The 27,860-nt window shown below is 30.5% G+C and overlaps 3 protein-coding genes and 1 non-coding gene across 5 annotated transcripts; 3 read left to right on the top strand and 1 right to left on the bottom strand.

Annotated features, from left to right (window-relative positions):
* Positions 1–8,085: 8,085 nt before the first annotated feature.
* LOC114167277 (dynamin-related protein 5A-like) lies at positions 8,086–16,908 on the top strand. Its single transcript, XM_028052318.2, has 16 exons — positions 8,086–8,346; positions 10,106–10,169; positions 10,256–10,360; positions 10,619–10,720; positions 12,186–12,236; positions 12,330–12,391; positions 12,720–12,810; positions 13,405–13,469; positions 14,476–14,670; positions 14,812–14,931; positions 15,104–15,174; positions 15,280–15,505; positions 15,845–15,895; positions 16,039–16,267; positions 16,405–16,544; positions 16,610–16,908. The coding sequence occupies exons 1-16, from the start codon at positions 8,218–8,220 to the stop codon at positions 16,736–16,738; spliced, it is 1,830 nt and encodes a 609-aa protein (XP_027908119.1). The 5' UTR covers positions 8,086–8,217; the 3' UTR covers positions 16,739–16,908.
* Positions 16,909–19,253: 2,345 nt separating this feature from the next.
* Positions 19,254–19,326, bottom strand: TRNAA-CGC (transfer RNA alanine (anticodon CGC)). The gene has a single exon. It is a non-coding gene; the product is annotated as a tRNA-Ala (tRNA).
* Positions 19,327–20,422: 1,096 nt separating this feature from the next.
* Positions 20,423–22,427, top strand: LOC114167286 (uncharacterized). The gene is made up of 2 exons (XM_028052332.2): positions 20,423–20,655; positions 21,592–22,427. Exons 1-2 carry the CDS (start codon positions 20,599–20,601, stop codon positions 22,213–22,215), a joined length of 681 nt encoding a protein of 226 aa, XP_027908133.1. The 5' UTR covers positions 20,423–20,598; the 3' UTR covers positions 22,216–22,427.
* A 1,455-nt stretch (positions 22,428–23,882) lies between these two features.
* Positions 23,883–26,981, top strand: LOC114167280 (cytochrome b561 and DOMON domain-containing protein At3g61750-like). Of its 2 annotated transcripts, XM_028052322.2 has the most exons (6): positions 23,883–24,077; positions 24,168–24,443; positions 24,907–25,300; positions 25,768–26,054; positions 26,136–26,427; positions 26,558–26,981. In XM_028052322.2, the coding sequence occupies exons 2-6, from the start codon at positions 24,213–24,215 to the stop codon at positions 26,566–26,568; spliced, it is 1,215 nt and encodes a 404-aa protein (XP_027908123.1). In that variant the 5' UTR covers positions 23,883–24,077; positions 24,168–24,212; the 3' UTR covers positions 26,569–26,981. The 2 variants fall into 2 exon arrangements, with proteins under 2 accessions (XP_027908123.1, XP_027908122.1); XM_028052321.2 differs by lacking the exon at positions 23,883–24,077 and having other exon boundaries at positions 24,098–24,443.
* The last annotated feature ends 879 nt before the right edge of the window (positions 26,982–27,860 follow it).

The raw sequence follows: 27,860 nt of genomic DNA, 5'->3' as shown, positions 1-27,860 counted from the left end.
ATATATATTATAATAACACCTTTTCCATGAATACATATATTAAAAAAATTAATATAACTTATCCACTGCACCTAATAAAACTTCGTACTACTCATGGCAACCCACAATTTAGTCACAGTCCAAACAAACAATATATTAATTGGCACCCAATCCAAAAATTTATCTATAATGCTAATACATCCAATTAGAAATCACCAACCCGTAACACTCCCTGCTGCCACTCCTTATAGTTTTGAAAAAACTTAAAAGTGCTATTATATTTATAAAACCAAAGCCACACTTGATTTTAGGGTAGAAATTACTAAAATATTTCAACAAGAGAGCAAATGCAACACAATACTGTCATATTTGTTTTGACAAATGATTTATTACCTATCTTCCACCTTCATAAAAATTATAAATACTAGATATACAACTTTTTGAAAAACTAAATCAATCCAACACAGCAATGGAAATCATATTAAATGCTTCATAGTTGATTAGGAAGGAGGCATGGTGAACATATAGTCTAACCAATGAAATGCTGCCTGTGTTTTGCTGGCACCCTTATGACAGATCTAAGGGCATTGAATGTTTTAGGAAATCCTTGGGAAGCATGTAAAAAAAGTACTTTTGATTAGAGAAACAATATTATTAAATTATCTATATAGTACTGTATTAGATATACACATTAAAATATGTCTAAAAGAGGAACAAATGTCTTCAATTAATCATGTAGAGTACAAAACCAGCATATGCTTTTATCCCAAAAGCAATGAAAGTGGAAAATATACCTGGCATCATAATCTTTTCCGTCAAAGTGCATGATGAATTATGTCTATATGGCATGTAAAAAAAGGCATCATTAAGTTTTCATAAAATGTAATAAGAGAAATGAAAATACAGTCCATCTGATTTTGTGATATTATATATAGGAAGCTACCTAAAAATAATGACAAAAAATGTCTTCGTGAACCAAGAAGTACACAAATGTTACTAAAAGAACTTAAAATTCATTAACTGCTTGCAATACTGACCAAGAGAATGGATGGACTGCTTGTATAATCTCTGATCTTTGTAATTTGCAAAGAAGACAACATCCCCTAAAACAGTAAAAGCACCACCTCCATATTCCTGAGCCAATGTTCTCACTCCAAACTCCTTAGGTGTAATGTCCACAGCCTCACCTTCCAGATTTTCTGCCTCAACCACAAGAACTCCCCGTTTGAAAAACAGGAAATAACCAAAACAAATGGGTAAATTTGCAAACTCCAAGAGTTTAAAATTTCCACCTTTTCCCACTCCAAACTCCAAATGGTAAAATGCTTGGGTATTTTTGTGCTACTTTTCAATTAAAACTAGAGCTCTAAACATAATCAGCGTGTAATAAGGTTTGCAAATTGCATCACTTTAATATAAAACTTTATTGGTAAAACATCGCCAAAAACACCTAAAACTTTATCTTGTATCTCTGCTTATGTACTTGTTATTCTCGACAACTGTTGTGGCTTGGGCATTGGGAAGAAGTTGGGCACCAAAACTCCTAAAAGAATCATAATAATATCACATCATATCAACCTCAACAACTTGTTCTAAACAACCAAACGAAAAAGTGACTATAAAAGATAGAAAGAGAGAAAGAGAAAGTGAGAGGGAACCTCTTGACTTCAACAACTCCTCTTACATTCGCCAAATTCCTAATATCACCCAACGCCTTGTGAATCTTTCCATCCGCTACATCGTTCTTCTTCTGCTGTTTTCCTCCCCGTATTACTTCCTCACCTAGGAAATCACAACCAAACGACTTGTGGACCACCACACACGATCCCCTCTCATCTCCTAGCTGATTTGAAACGGCTCTGCAATGAAACCGCAACAAAGGACAACACATTCACTGATTGAACTACCTGGCACTCGAAGCTTCGATCCCTCACCGTTACATTGCACGAACCATCTCCTCGGAATGCTGTGGTAGTCCGATGCAGAGCCACCATACATGACAGGCAACACTCTAATGGCGTATTCCTACGGTTCTTCACCCCAAACAACTTGATTATGCAGTGCAACTTCATCATCTCCACTGAATTCAGTGCGGTCACGGCTAGATTCAGATCCCATCCTACCTGACAACTACAGCTTGCAATGCTCATTGTTGTTGTCCGATTCATAATCAAAGGACGGTGGAACGTTCAACTATTGTCATTTTTCATCGAGATGAATGGTACGGTATAGAGAATGGTGAAAGAAAGGAAGAGGAAAATTTGATTCCAAAAGAATATAACGAGAAACATTAAAAGGGTGGAAGGATTTTATTTAACTACTTAATAAAAGTTTTAAAACAATTATGACGGTTAACTAAAACTATCAGAAATCAAAATAGTTCTGACGGTTTTATTTAACCGCTAGAAAATAATTGCTACTTAAAAATAATTTTTTTATAATGTTTGTTAGTTATCAAAAAAATCCTATCTTATTTTATTATATATTTTAATTAATTTATTAATATTAATATTTATCATTTATATTTCAATATATAATTATATTTAAATTAAAAATAATTTTAAAATATTTAAGCTAAAAATAATATTTAAATATTTAAACTAATATATATATATATATATACTAAAATTAAAAATAAATTTAGTATGATTTTAATCGAGAAGGATTAACTATAAATATTTTCAAGTAAATCTGTAACTATTTTACTATGAAGTAGTTACAATTTTATTTCTTTGCTATTTCATCACAAATTAGTAATAAATTAGCTACAAATATATGTTCTAGTTATTTTGTAGCTATTTTGCTACAAAGAAGCTACACATTATTTCCTTCATTATTTCCTCGCAAATTAGAGAGGGATTAGTTACAAATATATATTATAATAAATCTGTAGCTATTTTGCTACAAACATGCTACAATTTTATTCTTTCCCTATTTCTTCGCAAATTAGAAAGGGATTAGCTACAAATATTTTTCCTCGCTAATTTCTCTAGCAAAATTGAGATTTTCTTGTTGTGTTAGAGGCTAGCTACCCATGCATCCTTTCTCGCGTACCTTGAATCCCGCTAGGTAGAAGCATCTCTTATCATTAATCTTACTATTATGCTAAAAAGATACATTTGTCCATTAATCTTAAATCATTTATTATTGTCAAATTAATGATTAAATAAGCCTAAATCTAGATTTGTACCATCTTGTATCTTTTCCTTTTATAATTTAATGATATGATGTTAATTGATTACACACATTTAATTTTAGAGATGGATAAATCTTGGAAGAGTTGAAAGAGTCGTGGAAAAAGGTGTTGAAACATACAATGCATTAAAGAATGAAGTGTTCATGATGCGAGCATGTCTACTATAGACCATTAGTGACTTTTGTGGTCCTGCGATGCTTTCAAGATGGAAAAATTATACTAGTTTAGCTTGTCCATCTTGCAATTTTGATGTAACTATACTTCATCTTCCATTTAGTAATAAATGGTGTTTTATGGGATATCAACCATTTATGTCTAGAAGGCACAAATTTTGATTGAATCAAGTCCAATTTAATGGAAACATTGAAGATAGGGACCCACCAAAACAATTATTTAGCTTAGAAATTTTGGAGCAAGTCAATAATATGAGCATTACATTTGGGAAGAAACCAAAATCATTAGATAAATGAAAGAGAAATTGTGGAAAAAACACCACTACATATCAAACGCAACAATGGAAGAAGAAAAACATATTCTTTCAACTTTCATATTGGGAATTTAATTTGTTATGACACAATTTGGATGTGATGCATATTGAAAATAGTGTATGTGACAACATAACTTTTACGTTGATAAATGACAAAGACAAAAGAAAAGATAATGTTGAAGCGTGAAAAGACTTATAAGCAATAGATATAAGAAGAGAACTTTGGCCATTAGATGATGGAAAAAAGTTTCTTGCAGCTTTGTTTACACTAGAAAAGGAAGAGATAAGCATTTTGTTACACCTTGAAAAATGTTAGGGTGCCATATGGATATTCAAGCAACATTTCTAGATGTGTTGATATTGATCAAAGAAAGATTTTTGGGTTGAAAAACTATGATTGCCACATTCTAATGGAGTAGTTATTGTCGTTGTCAATTAGAAATATATTGCCAATCCACAAGTTGCAAATATTTTGGTTGATTTGTTCATATGTTTTAAGTTACTATGTGTTCAAGTGTTAAGCCATATGAACTTAAAGAAAAAATTGTTCTTACAATGTGTCATTTGGAGACGTTGTTTCCTCCATCATTCTTCACCGTTATGGTTCATCTTATGGTGCATCTAGTTGATGAAGCCAAATTTGGAGGACTAGTACTAATACATTGTAGATGGATGTACTCGATAGAAATGTATGATCACTTCCAAACTTCAATGTGTTTAAATTTTCACTTTGCTATTTTTTTAAAGTTTTTAAGTTTAATAAATGATTCTAAATTGTAGATTTTTTAGAAAATTAAAGTCTTACGTGCATAATAACCTAAAGGCTTAATAATTGAAGGTTGATTTATGAAAATATGTGACTTTTTGCTCAATATACTTGGATAATGAAATCAAGACAACAATCAACCCACCCATGAAGTCATGTTAATGATGTTCCATTTGAATCTTCATCATATATATTTCTCAGTATAGACAAACCTATTAGAGGTTTATCTTATTTCACTTTGACTCCAACTAAGTTGCTTCAAGCACATCAATATGTCTTGATTAATTGTAAAGAAGTACAACGCTTCATTGAGTAATCCTTACTTAAATAACTTACTTTCTTATATATCATAAACTCTTCCGTTATTTTATATAGAGGAAATTTAGAATTACTATGAAAAGGAGACTATCAAGTGCAGTGGCGAATCTTGACCATTAACTTTGGGGAGTCAACATAATATTTAAAAATTTATATGTTTTATCACTATCACTAGTACAACAAAAATAAATATATAATACAACTATAAAAGAAATCATATATATTTAATAAATTTTTCTTTATACTCTTAAATCATTGAATCTATCAATAATTAAGTCAAAACATACACTACTAAAAACATATATTTCCTGTCAATTTTGTTTTAAAAATTTTTTCATAAGAAATTCTTACAAATTTTGTTATGGAAAATAATTTGTAAAAATTTGCTACCAATTTTTTAGTAAAATATTTAGGATTTTATAGAAAAACTTGTAGGAAATACTTGTAAATTTTATAAATGACAAAAAAAATCTTTTCTTGCAAAATTTTATAGAAAAACGGCAGAAAAAATCTCATAAAATATGAAGAATTCTAGTAGTGATAAATTTTTGGTTATATTTTTTTTTTCAATGTAAATAATTATATTATGTACAAAAAATTTATCTTCTATTTTATTTCACAATCTTATTTAACAAAAAAAATTGTTTAAATAAAATGTACTTTTTATTTTTATTAAAAATGGCTATAGTTCAAATATATATATATATATATATATATATATATATATATATATTAATTTGAATAATTAAGAGTATTAATAATAAAATACTGAAGTTAAAATTTTAAATTAATTTTTATTGAATATGATATTAGCAATTTAGTTATGAAATTATTAATTAATAATGAGTGAATAAGTAAAAGGGTGATAATAAATATTTTTATCTTTTTTAAATTTATTAAATAATTAAATTTTACCTATAATTAATTTTTTTAAATTATAAATATAGTATAAATTTTAATTACTAATTTATTAAAAAATAGAATTGGGAGGGGGCACCCCTCCGGACCCACTAAGGCCCAACTAAGGTCCCCTGATCAAGTGTCATAGAAAAATAATTTCATCGAGGCATTGTTGAATGGTTTCAGTGTCATGTGAGTAAAAGAAATATCAATTTTTTATTTAAAGAGTTAATATGAATTATTGTTGATTTTTTTTTTAATAGATACTGAACAATAGTAAACAAGTTAAGTTACATGCACACGATAAGCAAAATTGGAATGATCAACATTGCTCCTATCCACAAAGGCTTATATTCCTTATAATTATTATATTTGTCGTAGAAGTTCTTCGATCAACATTGCTCCTATGCATCCAACAAGTTTTATAAGCGTGAATCTAAAAATTAACAAGTTGAGTAATATATTAAAACAAACTCATAAATTCGTTGAAATGATATTGATTTAATGAAAATTATTCTACTTAAATACGTTAAGCAACTTTTTTAATAAAAAATAATAAATTTTGAGAAATAATTATAAGAAATTAAAATTTGAAGGTGTTTATTGAAAATAAGTTTTGAAGTAACTATGGGTAAAAGGTGTAACGTTTAGTTAGGGCATTTCTCCTATTATATGATACATTTTTAACTAAATTTCATTATTATTACATTTTTATAACTGTAAGATCCAAATAAATAATCATTTTTGAGTGATAATATACTACAATAATTTTCATAATTACTCACGGATTTTTACTAATGAAAATAAATTTGTCTTTAAATCTAAATTTATCGACAAATTTTATAGATGAATTTTAGATTTTAAATTACCAAAATATTTTTGGTCAATAACCAATTTTTTGATAAAATTTGTCGTTAAGATCCGTCAGTAAATTAGAATTTATATTATTGATAAACATTTTCATCGATAATGAATCCAACAGTCCATCTCATTAATAAATTTGTTGATAAAATGAGTTGCAAATTTTCCATCAAATATGATGAGTTTTTTTTTTTGTATATATTAAAAGGAGTTGTGTGAATGAAGAATATGAGAATAAGATAATGAGGAGGAGGAAGAAGAAAACGTACATTCCATCAGTAAATTAAATTTTTTATTATTGATAAATATTTTCATCGGTAATGAATCCAACGGTCTATTTCATCGATAAATCTACTAATAAAATGAGTTGCAAATTTTTCATCAAATATGATGAGTTTTTTTTTCTTGTTTTAATATATATATATATATATATATATATATATATATATATATATATATATATATATTAAAAGGAGAGGTTTGAGAAAAAGAATAGAAGAATAAGAGAATGAGGAGGAGGAGGAAGAGGGAAATGCCCATTTTGTTGGTAAATTCGTTATTAAAATAAGTTGCAAATTTTCTATCAAATATAATGATTTTTTTTTTGTGTATATTAAAAGGAGATGTGTGAGAAAAAAAGAATAGAAGAATAAGATTATGAGGAGGAGGAAGACGAAAATGTGTGACAATGACAACAAAGACATGGTGGTGGCAGAAGCATATGACAACTTATCGACAGTGATAATCAAAGTTGGAGGAGGAAAAGGAAAAAGATAAAGATGAAGATGAAATGGAAAAAGAGCTCGAGGCATTAACAATGATGATATAGGGCAAGGAAGAGAAGCAGGACAAAAAGAGGAGGAGAAGAGAAGAAAGAAAAAGAACAAAAAGAAAAAAAAAGTAAAGAAAGAAAGGGAAGAAAAAATATTCAATTATGATATTTACCAACAAATTTTACTTACGATAATTATCAAATTTCATAATCTATTACTAAAATTTATCGACAATCATTTTACTCCCGACTTATGTTAATAATCTCTTGATAAAAAAATTTATGTAAAAAAAACTTTTGATATTTTCTTTTTATGACTTTTATATCTTATTTTTAATAAGAAAACTTATGTAACTTAATTTGCGACTTTTATTAGTTTTATAAATTTTTAGTCAAGTCTTCCACCTAAACAAATTTGGTGCTGACAATAGAATTAGTAAATTAAACTAATCTAATGAATAATTTAGTTATATTATTTTACAAAAAATTATAACTAATAATTATGATATAAAGTGTTTTTTTTTACTTAAAAGCACAATTATTGTAAATTGACACTATTGCATTTGTTACATTAGACAATTTTATTTTTCAATAAATAAAAAATAATATATTTATTTATTTAATTAAATAATTTTTCTTAATTTTAAAACAATCAAATAACTTTCTAATACAACTACTATTTTCACAAAATTATATATATTATATTAATGTGATAAAAATTGTTTGCTAGTTGATGAAAATGAGATCCACTTGGTTAATAGAGCGGAACACGAGCAAAATGGTGAATAGACACATAACAGAAATCAGTTAAGGAATTTTTCAAAACCTTCGTTCGGAAAGTTGATTCAACTTACTATTCTTCTTCCTTCTTCTTTCTGAATTTGGCGCTTCAATCATCTGTCTAACTCAGAATCTCCGATTTAACTAACTCTTCTACAATGGAGAATCTGATACAGTTGGTGAACAAAATTCAGAGAGCGTGCACTGCTCTCGGTGATCACGGCGAGGAAAGCGCCATGCCTACTCTCTGGGACGCCCTTCCGTCCATCGCCGTCGTCGGAGGACAGGTGCAAAACACTTAACAATCTACGCCTTATTCATCGCATTGATTGTTATTATTCCTATTTTTTCTAATTCAGGAATCGTACTTCTGCTGCAATATTTTTATTTAACTTTTCATGTGTTAATAATTGAGATTGAAATTCTACCATTTTAGTACCTTTGTGTTTCTATCAACTCTGCATTTGTTCACGCAAATCAATGTTTCCTCTTCATAAAATGTTTTTGTCCATTCATTTCCACTTTTCAGGGTGATTTTGTGCATTAACTTGTGGAGTTGAGTTTAAAAGGAAAACAGTAAATATATAGTTACGCTGTGATAATCGCATTGCTGATTGCTGTATTACTATGGAGATCTATTTTAAAAAGAAAACAGTAAATATATAGTTACGCTGTGATAGTTTTCTCGGTAATTTAAGATTTTACATTGTAGTAGCAATTTCGTTGCAACATTTGAAATGAAAAGTGAAAAGTTGTAAAACAGATATGGTTGTAATTGTGGTGATGATTTCGTTGCAGAAAATCTAAAAACCTTACAGTGTAATTAGCATATGATATGATAATCTCATTGGTGGAATTTAATTTATAGAATTTTTTTAATAAAACTTATAAATGTTTACAGTTATATAATGATGTTGATATTTATGTTCAAGTGAACCTACGGATTTAAACTGTGGTCCTGACCAGAGTTTTGTTTCGATCCTTGTGGTTGTAATTGTAGTTGCATAAAGTTACCTTAATATTGTACTTTTTAAATTGATATAACAATCTCATTGGAGATTTTTATTTCGTTGTGGAAATGTCTTTTTGAAACCAAAAAGCTAGTAAGTAATGATAATTGTGTAGAGATGTTGATGCCTTAGTTCAAGTGAAACTAAGGTTTTAGAAGGTCAAACTCACATTTTCATCGCCATCTTTAATCTTGTGGAAAATTGTTAACACATGTGATTGATTTTGTTGTAATTATGGTTGACATTGTAGTTGTGTATCAATATGACCATATCATTAGTTATTTTTAGCTTATTATGGAAATATCTTTTAAAGACAATCATGTAGTTGTGTATCAATAGATAACTGTAAGATGTGCCTTTGCTAAAGTGAAACTAAGGTTTTAAGTTGCACTGTGGTTTCTACATGATGCTTGAATACTTATTTTCGTTCTCACCTTAGTGGAAATCTTAAAGAACAGAAGTACGCATCAGATCAGGTTTCAATAACACAAACGCTCTTCCCAATACAATATTTTATATTTCAACGAAAGGAAGATAACTTTCTATAGAACTTTTTAATAACGGGATCCCAAATCTCCTCCCCCAGGTAATCTTGAATAGAAAAAGGAAATTTCATAACATTGCAAACCTCTGTTACGGATGAATGGTCTACAAAGCACATTTTCAATTTGTTATTGTTTTGAATTAATATGTCACGTTTTGATTTTATAAGTTGTACTTAATTTTTCAATTATCAATATTCAAGATGCACTTTTCATTTTGTATATTTGAATGTATTATGACGCTTGGGATTTTGTTTATTGATATGTTGCTTGTTGTATCTTGTATCCATTTAATGTAACACTGTTAAATTCGAGGTTCAGTTCTCTGTCATTTCTTATATTGAGCTTGCAACAAAAGAAAATTAAATTACACGTTTCTTTACATATCTTGGCTGATTATTATTTATTTGTGATCAACTTTAGTGTTACCATTTATATTTGTAGTTGTTATAAATATATACAATTTAAAATTTTCCGATACTTTTAATTTGCAGAGCTCTGGAAAATCTTCAGTGTTAGAGAGTATTGTGGGAAAGGACTTTCTACCACGAGGATCTGGTAATTGAGCCTGTTATTTCCTGATTGCATTTCTTGCGCTCTCCCTTTGACGAGTTTCTGGATAAACGAACCACTATTTTATGCAGGAATTGTTACTCGGCGTCCTCTTGTTTTGCAACTTCATAAGATTGATGAAGGGAGAGAATATGCTGAATTTATGCACCTTCCAAGGAAGAAATTTACTGAATTTGGTATTCTGATACGTCAAACATTTTCATATCAGTGTGGTAGCAATTAGCGAGCAACTTCATCTTAATTTTTTTTAAAAAGCAACTATTGCTTGCGATTCGCAGAAGCGTATGTTAACTATTGTTCTCTTTCGTGGGGAGGGGCTTATCAAACGTTGAATATGATCATTTCTATTAGTTTGCATTTACTAGTTTTTAATTTTGTTATGATCTTTATGTTTCTGTTTCTGGTGAAGTTACTAATTTGGCATTGTTCTGTAGCTGCTGTTAGGCAGGAGATTGCTGACGAGACCGATAGAGAAACAGGACGCAACAAGGGTATTTCATCTGTGCCCATCCATCTGAGTATCTATTCCCCTCATGGTGAGATACAAATATTAGCAGAAATTTTTATCCAAATTAAAGATTTAATGAAAACAGGTCTACCATTCAATTGTGTACCGATTTAATGCTTAATTATTTAATCTCTATTGAATTAATATTAATAAGATAATAATAATTTAATAATACATATTATAATATTAAACAAATTATAATATTAAAGAAATAAAGTATTATAAAAGTAAAACATAACTTTATAAATTCTTAAAAATATAAATTTTAGCAATATATGTCATCATTTGTTTATAGTAACAATTTTACATTAAGAATAATAACGAAAATGAAAAGTTTTTGTTATAGGTTTATTTAAAGAATAAATAAGAAGACATTGAATTAAATATTTTTTTTTTTATTTTTTGAATGTTTTTTTGTCTATATTTAACCGATATTTCAGTTTTTTTTTTCATTGATTTGAACGTTAATTTTGTGATTTATTAACTGATTCATTAGCTTTTTTATCCGATTGGTGGATTCCATCCGGTTTATAAAACAAGAATTTTACCAATGATTTCCTGCAGAATACAAGCCATATTAATGGCAATTATGTTCAAGTTTAGCTCTTAATGAATATGTATCAATTTTATCTTTTCCCTTTTCATACCCATAGCATTTTTTATTGATTGAATATCCATAGTATTAGGTAATTTGATTTTATCAAATAACTTAATAATATTAAAGGTATAACTGCCATTCCTTTTTTAAAACGAGATGAATATTATATTACATACTATTTCTAGTATGTATCTGGAATCACTTCACATATCACTTTATTTGAAGTCCAAGTTCAGGAAGGCACTGAACACCCTTAAAACCCCTCTTAAGCATCTCCATTCTCAGCCGTAAACGGTCTTCTGGTCTAGTTTCTTAGAGGAGCTAGATCAGGAGCAGGGCGGTGGGGATGGTGGAGCGGGTCTCTCAAGGAGATTGGAGGCACTTCTGCTGTGCCACCGCATCCACTTCCACGCTGCTGAATTGGTCCACCTTCCGGTGCCTGTTCCACCAAACTACTTCTTCTCGGACACCAATGAGACGGGTGTGCGGTGTCAGCGCAGGCTGGTCTTTCAAATCGACATCTAATACGGCATCGGTTTGCCACTGAAACTCAACCAGTAGTCGCCACCGTGGCCTCACAGTCCCACCTCAGTGACAGAGAGGCTCCATCTGGATTATAAGAAATTACTCTTTACAAATTAAATTTAGGTCCTTATCATAGATAAGTAAATAAATAGAATGATGTGTAAAATGATTACAGATAACATTTAGTGAATGGAGACATATAAGATGTTTTTAAAGCCTCTTTTAAACAAGTGTCACAGAATCAATCGCCTAGAGCAGAGACGTTTTTACTTGGCTACAACAAACAAATGCTTGTGTTTGTTGTTATTTTTTTATATAGATATTATTATTTAGGCACTCATTTCATGCATTGAATTTGTTCACTTGACAGTTGTGAATCTGACGCTGGTTGATCTTCCGGGACTTACTAAAGTCGCTGTTGGTAGTTTCTAAGATTGACCTGTAAATTTCCGAGAACCATTATATTACAAATATGGAGTCTAATGGCAATAAAGCTTTCTGGGGTATATTGCAGATGGTCAGCCAGATAGCATTGTGCAAGACATTGAAAATATGGTTCGGAGTTATATTGAAAAGGTAATAATTTCTGTATACAATGAAATGATGAATATGCGTGCATACGAGAAAGGTCTTGAAGCATATGGGAACATTTATTTGCTGTGAGATAAAAAATTTAAATGCAATCTTTAGAGGTTGTATTAAAACACCATTTTAAATATTTAATACTCATGAACTCTATTCAATTTAGTGACCCATCCTGATCCAGTATCTGTATTGAGCTCTCTTACTGACGTTAAATGCTTCTTCGTAGTTTAATTATTTTGATGCATGAGCTCCACTGGTGTTAGCTAAACTTCCTGACGATGTTATTCAAAGTAATTCTGAAACTGATCACCTGTTGCAGCCAAATAGCATCATCTTGGCAATATCTCCTGCCAATCAAGACCTTGCAACCTCAGATGCAATTAAGATTTCCCGTGAAGTAGATCCTAAAGGTAAGATGCTGAACATAATTTTTCGGTGACAAAACAGTGAGAATTTGTTAGTTGATGCTAATTCGTATCAAATAATTTAATCAAACAGCTGAAGCTGAAAGCAAAAAAGACGTTCAAAATAAAAACTCAGACGGTTCGTAATATTTGCTGCAAAACACAATATGTAGAAGACTAATCAATTGTTGCAGCAAAATAAATTCTCATATTTATTCAGAATGTCAAGTTCAAATTTGCTTGACTTGTAATATTTGTCAATTGGATAGGTGAATTCAATTTTGTTGAAACCAAATTAACTGCATGTATAATTTCTTTTTCAAGGTTTGGAACTACAACTTATAAGCAGACGGTTAGACAGGTTAATGTGTTTGAGAGATCCAGTAGCTTGGCTTCTTTAAGTTTCTACGCTTGCCTTCTTTACAGAGCATCAAATTTTTAACTTTTTGTTCTCACTTTTGTGCTTCTTGATTTGTCAATTGCTCAATGTCACTTGCCCTCCACGTGAGTTGAAACTCATTTTTACGAGTAACTAACTAGATGGTTAGATTACCATGCGGTTTGACAATGCTTGCTAATGGAACAAGTTTAAATTTTCAGGGGAAAGGACATTCGGCGTTTTGACAAAGATTGATCTTATGGACAAGGGTACTGATGCGACGGAGGTAAGCACTCTCTTGACCCTCTCAATACAGAATTTGGCATGGTTTGCCTTAGGCAAAAATTTTCCCTCTTGGCATCCTTTCACCAGGAATTTGGCACGGGGAGAGTTATTTTGTAGTTTCAGAGAATGTAACATTGTCAAGTCAAATAAGAATATAAAATGACAATAAATAAGACAGATTAAGTTATATATGTATATGTGTTCATTACAATGAAAGAAGAGTGGTGCTATCCAGCTATAGCAACTACAGAAGCAAAATCTTCCATTAAGATTTTATATAACTAATTGCTGCATCACAATCTCGCATAAGTAAATTGGTATTCTCACTTTCGAATTTTTTGGCCCGTCCACACTCACAGTATCACTTGACATGTGGTGATTCACTTTAATAGAATTATTTTCTATCACGCTCGTTTCCTGAATTCTTCTAGAATTATTTTCTAACAGTATAAAAGATAAAGGCAGTGTTTCCTTTATGTTGGATGTTGTTAGACCTCAGCAACTACAAGATACCAATAGGAAGTTGAATGTGAAGAGAGGTAAAAATAGGAATTAAACCCATTTCAGTCTTTAACCTATTTGTTAATGTAAGACTTAGTTAGCGGTTTAAGTTGTTTATAGATGGAGGCCGTTGGTTGGTTACAAACTGGATAGTTTCCAGTGTAAAAGGAGTAGCCTCCTTTTTATTCTTGTTTTCTGGAAATTTAATAAACCCAGGAACGAATAAAGTCCTTTTGGTCCTAACAGATACTTGAATATCTATCCCGCGGAATGAAGGATGGGGTTTATATATTGTTCATATTTAGCCTCATTGTTATGTTTTGGCTTATACGTATTCATACATGTCTCAACAACTGTCGTAAAACTTAAGAATCATTCAAACAACCGTTTCTTAGGAGTTGGGATTTCCTTTTTAACTTTCTTTTTTCTTTCTTATGATTAATTTACTGGAATCATATTTGGGAAGCTCATAACGTGGCTTCCTTTGTCCCTTTTAATTTTTCTAGATCCTTGAAGGGAAAGCATATAAGCTAAACTTCCCTTGGATTGGTGTTGTTAACCGCTCCCAAGCTGATATCAATAAACAAGTTGATATGATTGCTGCTCGGAAAAGAGAAAACGAGTATTTTGCTAATACCCCAGAATATAGACATCTTGCTTCCAGAATGGGCTCTGTGCATCTAGGAAAGGTGCTATCCAAGGTATGCTGAGCTGTGCATCTATTACTTGAAATTTGAAATTCAATCGATGAAATTGGCTTTCGGGTGTAAATGATTGTTTCGAAATTGTTTAGTTCATTAGTGTTTTTTTATGTTACGATAAATACGTGCTTAAATTTTCAGCATTTGGAAACTGTCATCAAGTCTCGGATCCCAGGCCTACAGTCACTCATTAACAAGACTATCATTGAATTGGAGACAGAATTGAACCGTATTGGCAAACCTATTGCTGCTGATACTGGAGTATGTCAGTTTCTTCACCTCACCCCTAACAGTAGATTATGCGTGTAAAACAACTGTAGTCTTCTTATAAGTACTTGCCTTCATTATTAGGTTATTCTTATTTCCCCCCCTCCCCTTCTACCATTTCAATTTATAAATACAGGAACAATTAATGCTCTTTCGCTATTTGCAGGGGAAGTTGTACATGATAATGGAAATCTGTCGAACTTTTGATCAGATATTTAAAGATCATCTTGATGGCATGTATGTCCTTTTTTTGCCGTGTTATTTGGTTTATATATTGAATTACATGTAACTATGAAATCAGACAGATCCGATTTGACCTTGGAGATGATTGAATGTCCACAGACGGCCTGGTGGAGAGAAAATTTACCAAGTATTTGATAATCAATTTCCAGCATCTTTAAAACGGCTGCAGTTTGACAAACATTTATCAATGGACAATGTGCGGAAACTAATAACTGAGGCAGATGGTTATCAACCTCATCTCATAGCTCCAGAGCAAGGATACCGACGCCTTATCGAATCTTGCTTGGTATTAGTTAGGGGGCCCGCTGAAGCAGCGGTTGATGCGGTATAATATATTTTTATACAAATATTATAAATACGTTGCTTTAAGGTGCGACTCGTAACATGTTCTCCTAAAGAAATTGTATTAGAAAATTGTGGCTGATTTCTTTCTCCATGTAAAATTTTACACGAGTAACCAAAATATCAGATTGATACTGACATTACTTAGGCGTAAGGAAAGTTCATTTCTTTCCTTTGGAAGAGTTAGAAAGTCTCGTATGATTTTATTCTCTGGACTACTATATTTAAGGAGAATTGATAATCACTTTTGGAAAACTGAGAAACATTTCTTTTTATGTTGAACTATGTACTTCTTAACACCTTACTTTTATAATGCATTCAGGTTCACGGAATTTTGAAGGATTTGATTCATAAATCCATGAGTGAGACAATGGTAAGTCGCATATTAATTATTGTGTATATGCCTATAGTTCTCAACGTGTTAAGCCTGAAGATGACTTAAAGTAATTTAGCTCGATATTATAGTTTAGTATATTTTCAAGTGTTTCAATGGAAGCAGTTTTCCTTTGGTTGTAGGAATTAAAGCAGTATCCGAGCTTGAAGGTAGAACTGGGAAGTGCAGCTGTTGATTCGTTGGAGAGGATGAGAGAAGAAAGTAAGAGAGCAACTCTGCTTTTGGTGGAGATGGAGTATGGCTATTTGACTGTTGAATTTTTCCGTAAACTTCCCCAAGACGCAGAAAAGGGTGGAAATCCAAGTCATTCACTTTTCGACAGATATAATGATGCTTATCTTCGTCGAATTGGTAAGCATTGGAAGTAAAAGAACTTAACATATTTGACACGATGAACACATGACCCAACATATATATGTTGATGAAATTAGAGGCATTGTTTTCCTTTTCCCTTTACTAAGATTCCTCATTTGCTTAAATATGAACAGCTACTACTGTGTTGTCCTATGTGAACATGGTATGTGGGACCCTGAGGAATACCATTCCCAAGTCCGTAGTTTATTGTCAAGTGCGTGAGGCCAAGCGCAGCTTACTGGATCATTTCTTTACAGAATTGGGGAAAAGGGAGGTGAGTTTCTTAAAGCGTGTGAATCCAATGAATGGTGTGATATGAAAATGATATTGTTTTTGTAGGGAAAACAACTAGCTTCACTTCTAAATGAGGACCCAGCAATCATGCAGCGCCGTACATCCCTGGCAAGGAGGCTAGAGCTATACAGAAGTGCACAATCAGAAATTGAGGCAGTTGCATGGGAAAGGTAGAAAGCATCCCTCATTCACAATTTTAATTTCAACCCTTTTCATTAATTATTCCATTCTTTATACCTTGAGGAAGAAGACTGTAGTTTTTTACTAGGATCTCAGGCTTATGCTCCTGCCCTTGGTTATTTTTTCTCATGTAATTTAATTCTACTCGTTTATTACTGAATTAATGATACTGTTTTTCATGATGAAATTTGTGGTGATTAAAATCCAAAATAATTTTCTCGTAAAAAGTAAATAAGTTTTGTGGATTTTTTTTTTTTTTGCCGGCAACTCTAAAAGCACTTTTGATTTGAATGGATTAAAGAAAACTGATGAAATATACTCTTAAACTTCTTACAAATTATTAAAATTAAAAATATCAATGAATCAATTTAATTAAGATAGTATCACTTTAAAACTTCTTCTCATAAAAGATATTTGACTATTAAAACAAATATACTTACAAAACTCATGTATTGAAAATAAAATTTGTAAATATTAAAAGAAAGTGAATAGTAGAACTGAAATTCTTAGAACTAATTTAAAACAAGATGAAATATAATGAATATAAAGAAGTTTATATTAAAGATAATACGAATTCAAATATTAACGTAATAATAAAACACTATGTCAAAATTGAAATGAAGAGATAAAATAATATACAATAGAAATTACTAAGAATAATAATGATTTGTATATGAAAATATAAATACTGGTGAACAATTTATTTTCCATTTTTATTTTTGACGTAATTAGAATGCAATTTTTGTTTTTCCTTCCTCAAATTTTACATGCAAATCCTAGATATATTATTATTCTACATAATTCATATATTATATTTTGTTGAAGCTCCATTTATCCTCATTAATGTAATTTACAAATCTACATTATTTCTACCATATATCTTGTTGAAACTCTATTTGTCATCATTAATGTAAGATACATTCACTTTAAGGTTGTAACTTTCACATTCATGCCAATGTCTCCAATCATGTACTCCTTTTTTTTTTTCTAATTAATAATTTTCTTCTTAATATATAAGTCATCTTCGATTATGCAACCACCTCTTCAATCATGGAGCCATCTCTTTAATCTTCTAAATACTAAAGTTTTTTTTTTTTTATCGAAGCATTTCATTTTAATCTAATCTCAATATCTTAACCTTACTTCTACATGTTTATAGAAAAATCGAATTTCTACCTCACATTTTCTTTAACATAACAGTGATTCTTTCGTATCCTTTATCATTTTCTACATTTATTGACGACTACGCTTTCGATTAAATTTGTTATCAATAACCAACGTTATGAATGAAATATTATTTTGAACACTTATGAAACAATTAATTTAATTTTGTAATGATTTTACTAAGATATTTCTTTTAACGTTTGCATATCGTTAATATTCCGATTTTCCTTTTTTATTTTCTTGAGGGAATCACACATTAAATGTTAGATATAGTAATACTTTCTGACACAATTTGAAAGTAATATCAAATTCACCTTTTGATTTTGATTTTGATTTTTTAAAAAATGATTATTATCAACTAATAATTCCCAATTTTCGCTTAATCTAAGCATTTATATCCATTTAATCAAGTCTTCGTCTTTTTGGTAACTCGCAATTTATTTTACCTTTTTCCTTCCCTGTTCTTTAGTGGTTATCACTTCTACTCAATCTTATCATTATTCTCCTTCCATCACTGCAGCTTAATTTTAACCTACTTAAAAAGTAGCCAAAAAATTATGGAAACTCAAATAACCATTCCCTACTCAATTTCTAGCAAACATTTCACTTTAGTTGGACCTTTAAGAACTACTCTACCCTTAAGAGAGTTTCTTTCCCTCTATTAAAGAAGGCTTGGACTTGGTTCATACTTCAGAGGTAAGAATATAATCTACATATATAACCTCAAAAGTTATACACCTTTCTTGTGTACATAAGTTATTTTCAATTTTATTTCGATGAAAATTTAACTCCATTTTCTAATACATTGATTAAAGGTTCTTCATGGTTATTATCTCTATTCTCATGTTTTTCTTTTTATTTGGGAGGAAGAAGAAAATGGTATCGGATATACAATAGAGTTAAAAAGGAAAAATAATAAGTTAGATAATAGAAATATAACCATTAGTCATTCATTTAGCAGTAGTTAGATAAACATTAACAATCTGTTATAGCTCAAGACCCTTTGCACGATTCAGATGTATAAGAAAAAAAAAAAAAAAAAGACTTATGGAAACGAACCACTTAGCAAAAACTAAAGCCAGTTCAGTCAATGGAGTTTTTGTTTTTCAAAATCATTTCTTTTTTTGATTTATTTTATTCTAATTATCCATTTGACACTAATCTATGTTTTTTTTTTCAAGTAACAGAACCTATAAGTTTTTTTTTTTTTTCAAGTAACAGACCCAATATCAAGTAACAGAACTTATAAGTGTTTTTTTTTTCAAGTAACAGACCCAATAAGCTTTTTTATATTTTGGAAGGTTTCATAAAGCAGAAAAATTAAAAGGGTAAAATATCATAAAAGTGGAGATGCGGGGAATCGAACCCCGTGCCTCTCGCATGCGAAGCGAGCGCTCTACCATATGAGCTACATCCCCTTGATGATTTTTAAGTAGATTGTAGTAAAACAACAATTTAAAATAATGAGTAAAAAGTATTTTTTTACGCTGCTAATTATAAGACATAATGACTTATTTTAAAACTTTCTTATTATTTTTGTATCCTTAATTTATCGTAAATATATTTATTCGGTATGTATAAAAAAATAGGTTAAACCTCTGATTTATTTCTTACATATATAATGATTTTTTTCTACACATAAAAAAATTAGTAAAGTGGGCTTCATAAACGTTATTGATTTATTCTCAGCTACCTTTTATCTCTCATGCATTCTTTATTTGACCCTTGTGTATGCAGGGAACCGAATTAAGAATATAACATAGACCAGATTAAGATTAATAATGCGTAAGATAATAGTAATAAGGTGAATCATGTACATTTGCACATAAAAATTGATTTAATAGTACTAGAGATTACGTTATATATTAATTAATATCAAGTTTCTTTCTATCTTTATTTTTAGGATTAACATAGTACTGGTGTAATATACGTTAACTTTACTAACAACTAAATTTTAGCAAAAAAACAAAAAATCAGTATCCACTTTTAATAGTTCTTTTTTTGTTCATTAATGTTTAAGGATTAGTTTGATTAAAGTTGTTATAATAATATTAATAGTAATAAGAATAATAATAAATAATCTTATTTCTTTGTCCTAATTATTTATATTTTCTGAGTACAAAAATTACATGACATATTGAAAGTGATAAAGGAAGTGATGCACCGAGTGAAAATATGTTGGTTTAGATTCACAAATTTTAAAATGAAAATGTTTTTTTATTATTAAATTTTGACAACTTTTTCTTATAATTTTACGTGACATTTTCTAAGTGGTTTTTCATTCTTAATATTTTAAAATCACTTAAAATATCACATTTCATGTTATAAAAGAAAGTATCAAAATTTAGTAGTCAAAATATTTTTGCTCCTTTAAAATAAATGCATGGAAGTTGCAACTGAAACTCCCTTCCCTACGTTGTATTGTTCCACGCTTTGACCACTTCTTTTCTCTTCTATTTCCATATATAAAAATAACTCCCACAGCCACAAAAAATAACATTAACATTATACAAAACCAAAACCAAAACAACAAAACCACATCAAGCAAACGAGTTTCCGAGCTTCTCGACCTCGTTTGCATCACTTTCTTATATCCTTATTACCTTAATCAACTATTCATAAGTTTCACTTGTGAATAGTTTCTGCGCAATAATATACCTTTTTTTTGTAGATTATCTTTTTTGGTTTTCATGATGGAATGGTCTTCAAAATCTGCTTCAATGGCATACCTTGATACCCTTCAACTGGTACATATATATTCATCTCTCTTTTTTTATTTTTTTTATTTTATGAATCAATTCAATCAAGGTGGTCTTGTCTTCTGGTCTATCCAATGTGCTTCACAATTCTTTTCCTTGTCTTTTTTATCAAAAAATTGTGTAAAACAACCAACTGAGGAATTATTTGTTCTCGATCAATCTACACACGAAAGATGAATAATGAATATCATTAATAAGAATCTTAGTTTTACATATATTGTGTAAAGATTAGTTGAGACATAATGATCTAAAATATTATATATAACATTTTTTTTAAGTTCTGTAGCAATATGCTGTTTCATTGTTCATTTTCCATTGTTTGAATTAAATATCTATAAGGGATTATGAATTACTTGCTTCTATTTGTTAATGTTCATATAAATTATATTGTTCTCAGATGGATGTAGATCAATCTTGAGAAGAAATTTCACTCAGGAGTAGCAAATATATATAATAACAAAAAAACATAGAATAATCCTTTATTTTGGGTAACGGATTTGTCTTAACTTTTGTTCGTTGGTTTGATCAGTAAAATCTCTAATTTTGAAGCATAAGTATTTTTTTATGGTTTATTTTCAGGGGGTTCTTTATGTGTATAGTATGATCCAGGAAAATAAAAATTTATATCAATTTTAATCTAAATTTTTAAGACATTAAATTTATGAATTAACATCCTTTGTCATCACTGTCTAACAAACAAAGGATGTTAATTTAACTTGGATTATTCACAGCAATTTTAAAAAGATTTTAGTTCTTGAAATGATACAAAGGTTACATATTGAGATTCGCAGCAATTTATATTATATAAAAAAAATTTAAATATTATATTACAAGATAGTTTTGTAAAAGTTAAAATTTTATAAAATAACTTTAGCAGAATGTATTAAAAGATTTTGAGGAGTATTATGTGTGATAATTTGACAGTGCGAGAATCAAAAAAGAAAAGATGGGAATTGGAGAGTTGAAAAAAATCCTGGAAACAATGAACTTATATCAGCATTAGCAGCAGGAATGAAAGCGAAAGTGATAGTGGAAGTGAGTTGTTGTGTGTCGCTATATACCATAGCTCTGGCAGTTGCTGCAAGACAAAGTGGTGGAAGATTGGTGTGTATTATCCCTAAGTCACTGCTTCATGAATCAAAACAAGTTATCATCAACTCAGGTCTTGAACAACAAGTAGAATTTAGAACAGAAGACCCCTCAAAGCTTCTATCTCTCTATGACAACATTGATTTCTTTGTAGTTGATTGCAGGGATGAGAACTACACAAGGTTGCTCAAATTGGTAGATGTTAGTATGAAAAGATCAGTGATAGTAGTGGCAAAGCATGTGGTTTGTGATAAAAAAGGGTTAAGATGGCATATAAGAGGAAAAGATGGCATGGAAGTTTCAAGGATTTGCATGAATGATGGAAGTGATAAGAGAAGTGGGGTTAGAGAAGATTATGTGAAGAAAAGAAGAAAAAGTTCATGGATTGCAAAGTTTGATGAGGAGAGTGGTGAAGAACATATTTATAGAGTACCTCAGCTTGATTGCTTCTGGAGTTGAATAACATCACTGTTTCACATGCTGCTGCTACCAAATAATAGCATACACCATTATTCAGGAACCATATATATAGCAGCAAAGTATAGAATTGCAAATTATTGTGTGCCTAAATTCTATATCAATAGTAATTTCTCAACATTTGTTTCCTATGCCTATGATATCTATCTGTAATTTTAAATTTATCTTTAATTGTTAAAAAACAACTCCAAACACTTAGTCTTAAATAAGATAAATAAGAAATTTAAGACTCAAGATCAAATATAATTTAAATTTTATTTTTCCGTCTATCTTTCGAGATACTTTTTTAAGAAAAAAATTGTGATTTCTGTAACAAGTTCTACATCAACTAGAGATAAAGAAATTTAATAGTATATAAGTGAGGTGCAAATCTCACCTTATATACCGGTTTTGTGATTTTAAGTTAGACTTAAAACTTATTTTTAAGAAATATATGATACCTCAAATTCTTTATTCTTCATAAAACCTATATTAAAGGGAATGGATCTCATTTGACACACTATTTTATCTTCTCTTATTTCATAAATTTAAGATAAAAAAAATATATTATTTAATTAGGTTCATCAAATATCAGTTATTATAAAAAAATTTGCTCGTAATTAACTCAATTACTACTTTATCCTTTATTTTTTTTTGTCATTTTAATTAACGAGTCACATGTCTCCTACATAAGTAATAAAACCTTAACAAAAACAACAAAACCTTGTTAAAAATTAGAAATGAGTTTTTTTTTATATATTTTAACAAATATGAATAAGTGCAAATACTAATAAAAGGAAAAAGTGAGAAAATAGAGTAAAGGAGAGAGAAGCATTTGTTTAACTAAGGCTCTCTTGTTGTCCATTGATTCTTTATTGTCATGAGAAGCATTTGACATTTTCTATTTTTGTGCTCTTTTTATTAAAAGTAGCAAAGAAATTAAGAAATCTTAACAGACATGTTGGATTAGTTAATAAATTTTAACGACTAGCATGATGAGTTCTAACAAGAAGTTAGACAGCTAAGTTTGTATATTATTTTAACTAATAACAGACAAATAATTCATTTTGTTTTATTCAAATAAATATTGTAACAACTTATTTAAACTAAAAGGGACGAAATGAATTACCAGCAGCACATGAATTTCACTTATTTAATTTTGGGGTCCTCTCACACACATATCACAATTCGTGGTTTACAAAAAACCGAAACGACAAAAGATAATTGAAGAATATTGACACGCGTACCATTATTGACCACTCGTTTTGTCTGCACACAAATAGAGACATTATATGCTACAAAATTTATTTAGTAAAGGAAAATCAGAAACATAATCATTGACTTAGCAGTGGTAAACCATAATACATTTTTTTAATATAATCTTTTTGTCAGGTACCTTATAATTAAATAAAATTCTCTGAAAATCAAGGGAAAATTATTTAATTAAAGTAAGACACTCGTAAAGATTTAAACTTTAGTAAATTTAAACCAATAATCCAGAAAATATTAAAAAAAATGAGGTATTTCTCTTGTAAATAACATGTTTTTTTTTTTTAACTGTCATATTTTGTTTTTTGTTCAAGTGGCTAGACTATTAGTTGGGTATAAAGAAGCAGATAGCATTTGTTTAGAAGGGAAATTGTTGGAGTTTTTTGTTCAATTATTGTGGTTTAAAGTATTAACAGCTGAACTCATAACATTGGAGAATGAATAAATATGGAAGTGAGGTATTAACAGAAAAAGTTTTGACAGAGAGAAATTATGGTGATTTTGAGTAGTGAAGAATATAAGGGAGTGATGATTAGCTATCAGAACCAACCACTAAACCCCACAACAACCACCAAGCATTAATCTTCAAATGCAAGGTACTAACATCTCTCTCGTTTCACTTTCACTTTCACCTTCCTTTCTTAGCCTTTCTCTTCACATTTCTCTCCTTCTGCTGAATTTTGCAGCCATTATTGCTCCAACCCTTGGATCTCACTTAACCAAGTCTATGAATGGCAAAGAGTGGATCTTGGACTCGGATATGGCCATCTTTTGTCAGGCTATGTCTTCTGAATCTTGTCTGGAATTTCAAAATCACAGCATTGGCTGATGACACTGGAAATGGTGGTGCTGCAACAGAAAACACCTGCAAGAACACAAATTATCAAACTTTCCTCCCTCCACCGTACCAGAATATCTCCCACATGATATGCACTCCAGTATGGCATACCTTTGAATTGAGGGTAAGTTCAATTTTGTTGTTGCCTTGTGGGTTATAGTTCTACCCTTTCTAGTATTCTACCCATTTACGTGTTCTTTTTTTTCTCTTCAGTTGTTGAAACCAATTCTCTCTGTTTTAGTTCAGATTGGCCTCATCTGTTATGCAAGCACAGAACTTTTGTACATTATGAACTGTTGTTTCTAGGATAACCAAGCCAAATCTAGAATCTAGCTCAAAATTTTGTCGTGTTAGTTTGTGGATGACTAGGTTGTTGTTCCCTTTTCAAAATAAGTTCATGTTAGACATGACTATGAATACTGATATCTCTCAGTTAGGTTGATACTTCAATATATCTTAGCTAGGCTGATACTAGAATACTGATATCTCAGTTAAACTGATACCTTAAAGTATATCAATCATTTTATCTCAACTAGATTGTTGTTCCTTTTTAATCTAATAAGTTTAGTAATGATGTTTTATTTCAGTACATCCAGAATGGTGATACCACAACTATGATAGTATCTGCTCCCTACACTATAGGGTGGGTAGGAATTGGATTTTCCAAAGATGGCATGATGGTTGGTTCCAGTGCAATGGTGGGATGGATTAGTAAACATGGTCATGGAAAAATAAAGCAATTTTACCTACGAGGAAGGAGGCAATCAGAAGTGATAATAGACAAAGGGGAACTTCCCCTCAATAATGTCCCTGCAGCTGTGGCCACTAATGGCGCTGAAATTCATTTGGCATTTCAGTTGCAGACCACAACCCCATTTCAGAAACAGCCAATTTTGTTGGCCTTTGGTAGCAAATATCCTCAGAACCACCACCTCTCCACCCATGAAGACAAAACAGCAATTGTGTTTGATTTCTCTGCAGGTCTGAACTCATTTATCCATGACTGTTAACAGTAGTTTAAGTAGATGTGTCATTTATAATTTGCTGCACATAGTGATACTTGTTTCCTTCCAATTCCAAATAGAATTCTTCTCAGATCCTTCTACATAAATTTCATTTCAATACTACTCAAAATTACCACATTCAGCAATTGAAGTGGAAAATTATTTTATCTGAAGGATCTAAACTAGTGTCTTTTATTAGAAGTTTCATAGATAAGGCCAATTTAAAATTATACAAATTTCACCTTAAAAATCGGTTTTACAGGATTGAAATAGACTTAAAGTCCACTTCTTAACATCTTTTTGATATATAATAACTACATGATGAAGCATGGCATTCTTAACATCTTTTTGATATATAATAACTACATGATGAAGCATGGCATTCTGTGATGTATATAACCTTTTGAGTGCAGAAACTTGATCTGATAAACTATACTTTGACAGGTTCTACGAGTCCTGTACCCCATGAATTGAATCAGAAGAGGACGAAGCATGGAATTTTGGGCATAATAGGGTGGGGTCTGATCCTGCCTGTAGGGGCAATTATTGCTAGATATTTCAGGCACAAGGATCCCTTATGGCTCTATCTCCATGCAATAATTCAGTTTGTGGGATTCACATTTGGGCTTAGTACAGTCATTCTTGGATTACAACTCTATTCCAAAATGCATGCTCATATACAAGCTCACAGAGGCATAGGCATCTTTGTCCTGGTACTAAGTATTCTTCAGGTCTGTCACTGTCCCATATCTAATCTTTTATTATATAACTCTGAGAAGTACTATTTGAACTAACTTTAAACCTAAAATCAGATATTTGCATTAATCTTGAGACCAAAGAAGGATTCCAAGATCCGAAAAATTTGGAATTGGTACCACAGTTGGTTTGGAAGGTTGGCACTCATATTTGCGGCCATTAACATAGTGTTGGGGATGCAAGCTGCTGGGGCAGGAAGTGATTGGAAGATAGGTTATGGATTCCTTTTTGGTATTATGGTTACTGCAGCGATTATTCTTGAAGTATTGGCTTATTTGAAAAGATCAGAGATTCGTTCTCTTCCTCCTAACTTCCAAATAGACCCTGTTGGAGGAGCTACATTTCCAAGTAATCAAGCCCTTTCTTTCCTTTCTTTCTTCCCTCGTTTTATATAATCTGTTTAGTGAAATTGGTGCTCTGAAAAAACAGAACTTTTAGTTCTATATATTAACTATGTTATACTACTTTTATGGAGCAGGAGGAATGTGATTGCTACTGGTTTTACACTCCCACAAATGTTTGTGAATTGTTCCATTAGATCATCCCATACATTTGAATTCTTTTTGGCATGTTCCTTGGTGCCATTTCTGGTTGTGCTTTTCCTGGTGTACATATTGGGGGAAATGCATACATAACCAGCTACGAGTTTGCCAAGTTGGACAATCCCTGTTTGGTATTCTCACTCAATTTCATCAGATTGAAGTCTTTCTGTTTTCTTATTCATTCTTCGTCGGGTTTCTTTTGAAGATTGCCAAGAATGTAAATGACGATTCATAATAGCTTTCTATTTAAAGCTAGATTTTATAATTCGTAGCCTCTTTTTCTTCTTCTGCAGATATATGTATTGGAATTTAAGAATCATACTTTGTTCTTTGTTGAATGACAAAAGATAACATTCGTTAGTACCTTCTTCAAGAGATATGTTCCGGCAAATGATTTAACTTGAAAGGAACGTACAGAGTTCATCGCATTACCAGCTGTATTACAATTCGACAATGATTTTAAATGTATCCTCTGAATGCCCGTTTTAAATATTTTCATCTATTACAACTTATAATTTAAAGGTTATTTTCCGATCCCAATTCTGTCGAACCGTTATCATTAGGGATCCCAATTTCGTCGGGTCGGTCATAGAAAATCGGAAGTATTATTCCCTTTAGAATTTGTGTTCCATTATAATTTTTTCTTTAAAATAATATCTCAAAAAAAATATTATTTAAACCATCTTAAATTTTGATTATTAAATAATATAAAACTATTGAATGTGAAAATAAGGGATTATTTATTCCATTATGAAAAAAAAAATTAAAAGCCAAATTTTCTTGTATTCTTGAAGACCACTTGAAACAAACCATAATGATTAATTGCTAATTTTATCGTAAGTATAAGGGGTGTAAAGCAATATCCAGGTATACATACTACATACCCACGTGCACACGTAAAAAAATACTTACGTTAATACTATCGTTTTCGTTAACGTTTGGCAATTCTCAAAAGCCTCTTCAATAATCTGTTTCCACAGAAATCCTTATTTAAAATAATTATATTTAATCTTTACAAGGAATGCCCTACTCAGTATATAAAAAGCACTTAAACAAACAATAAACCACATATTTTTTATATTAAAAATAAGGCTTATTGTAGACAAATATATTCATATTCCACGTAAAAGTTTTGGAACACCGAGGGTATCAGGAATTCAGTGGTTAACTTGAGAGCTAAGATATCGACAGGCACACTAAGCTCAAGAATAGAGCTAAAACTTTTTCACTTACGTATTT

This window comes from Vigna unguiculata, chromosome 10 (genome assembly GCF_037176805.1).
Source record: "Vigna unguiculata cultivar grain cowpea cultivar isolate G323 ecotype 2 chromosome 10, ASM3717680v1, whole genome shotgun sequence".
NCBI classification, from domain to species: domain Eukaryota; kingdom Viridiplantae; phylum Streptophyta; class Magnoliopsida; order Fabales; family Fabaceae; genus Vigna; species Vigna unguiculata.
Note: the sequence above shows the minus strand (reverse complement) of the source record. Positions and strands in the feature narration are given on the sequence as shown.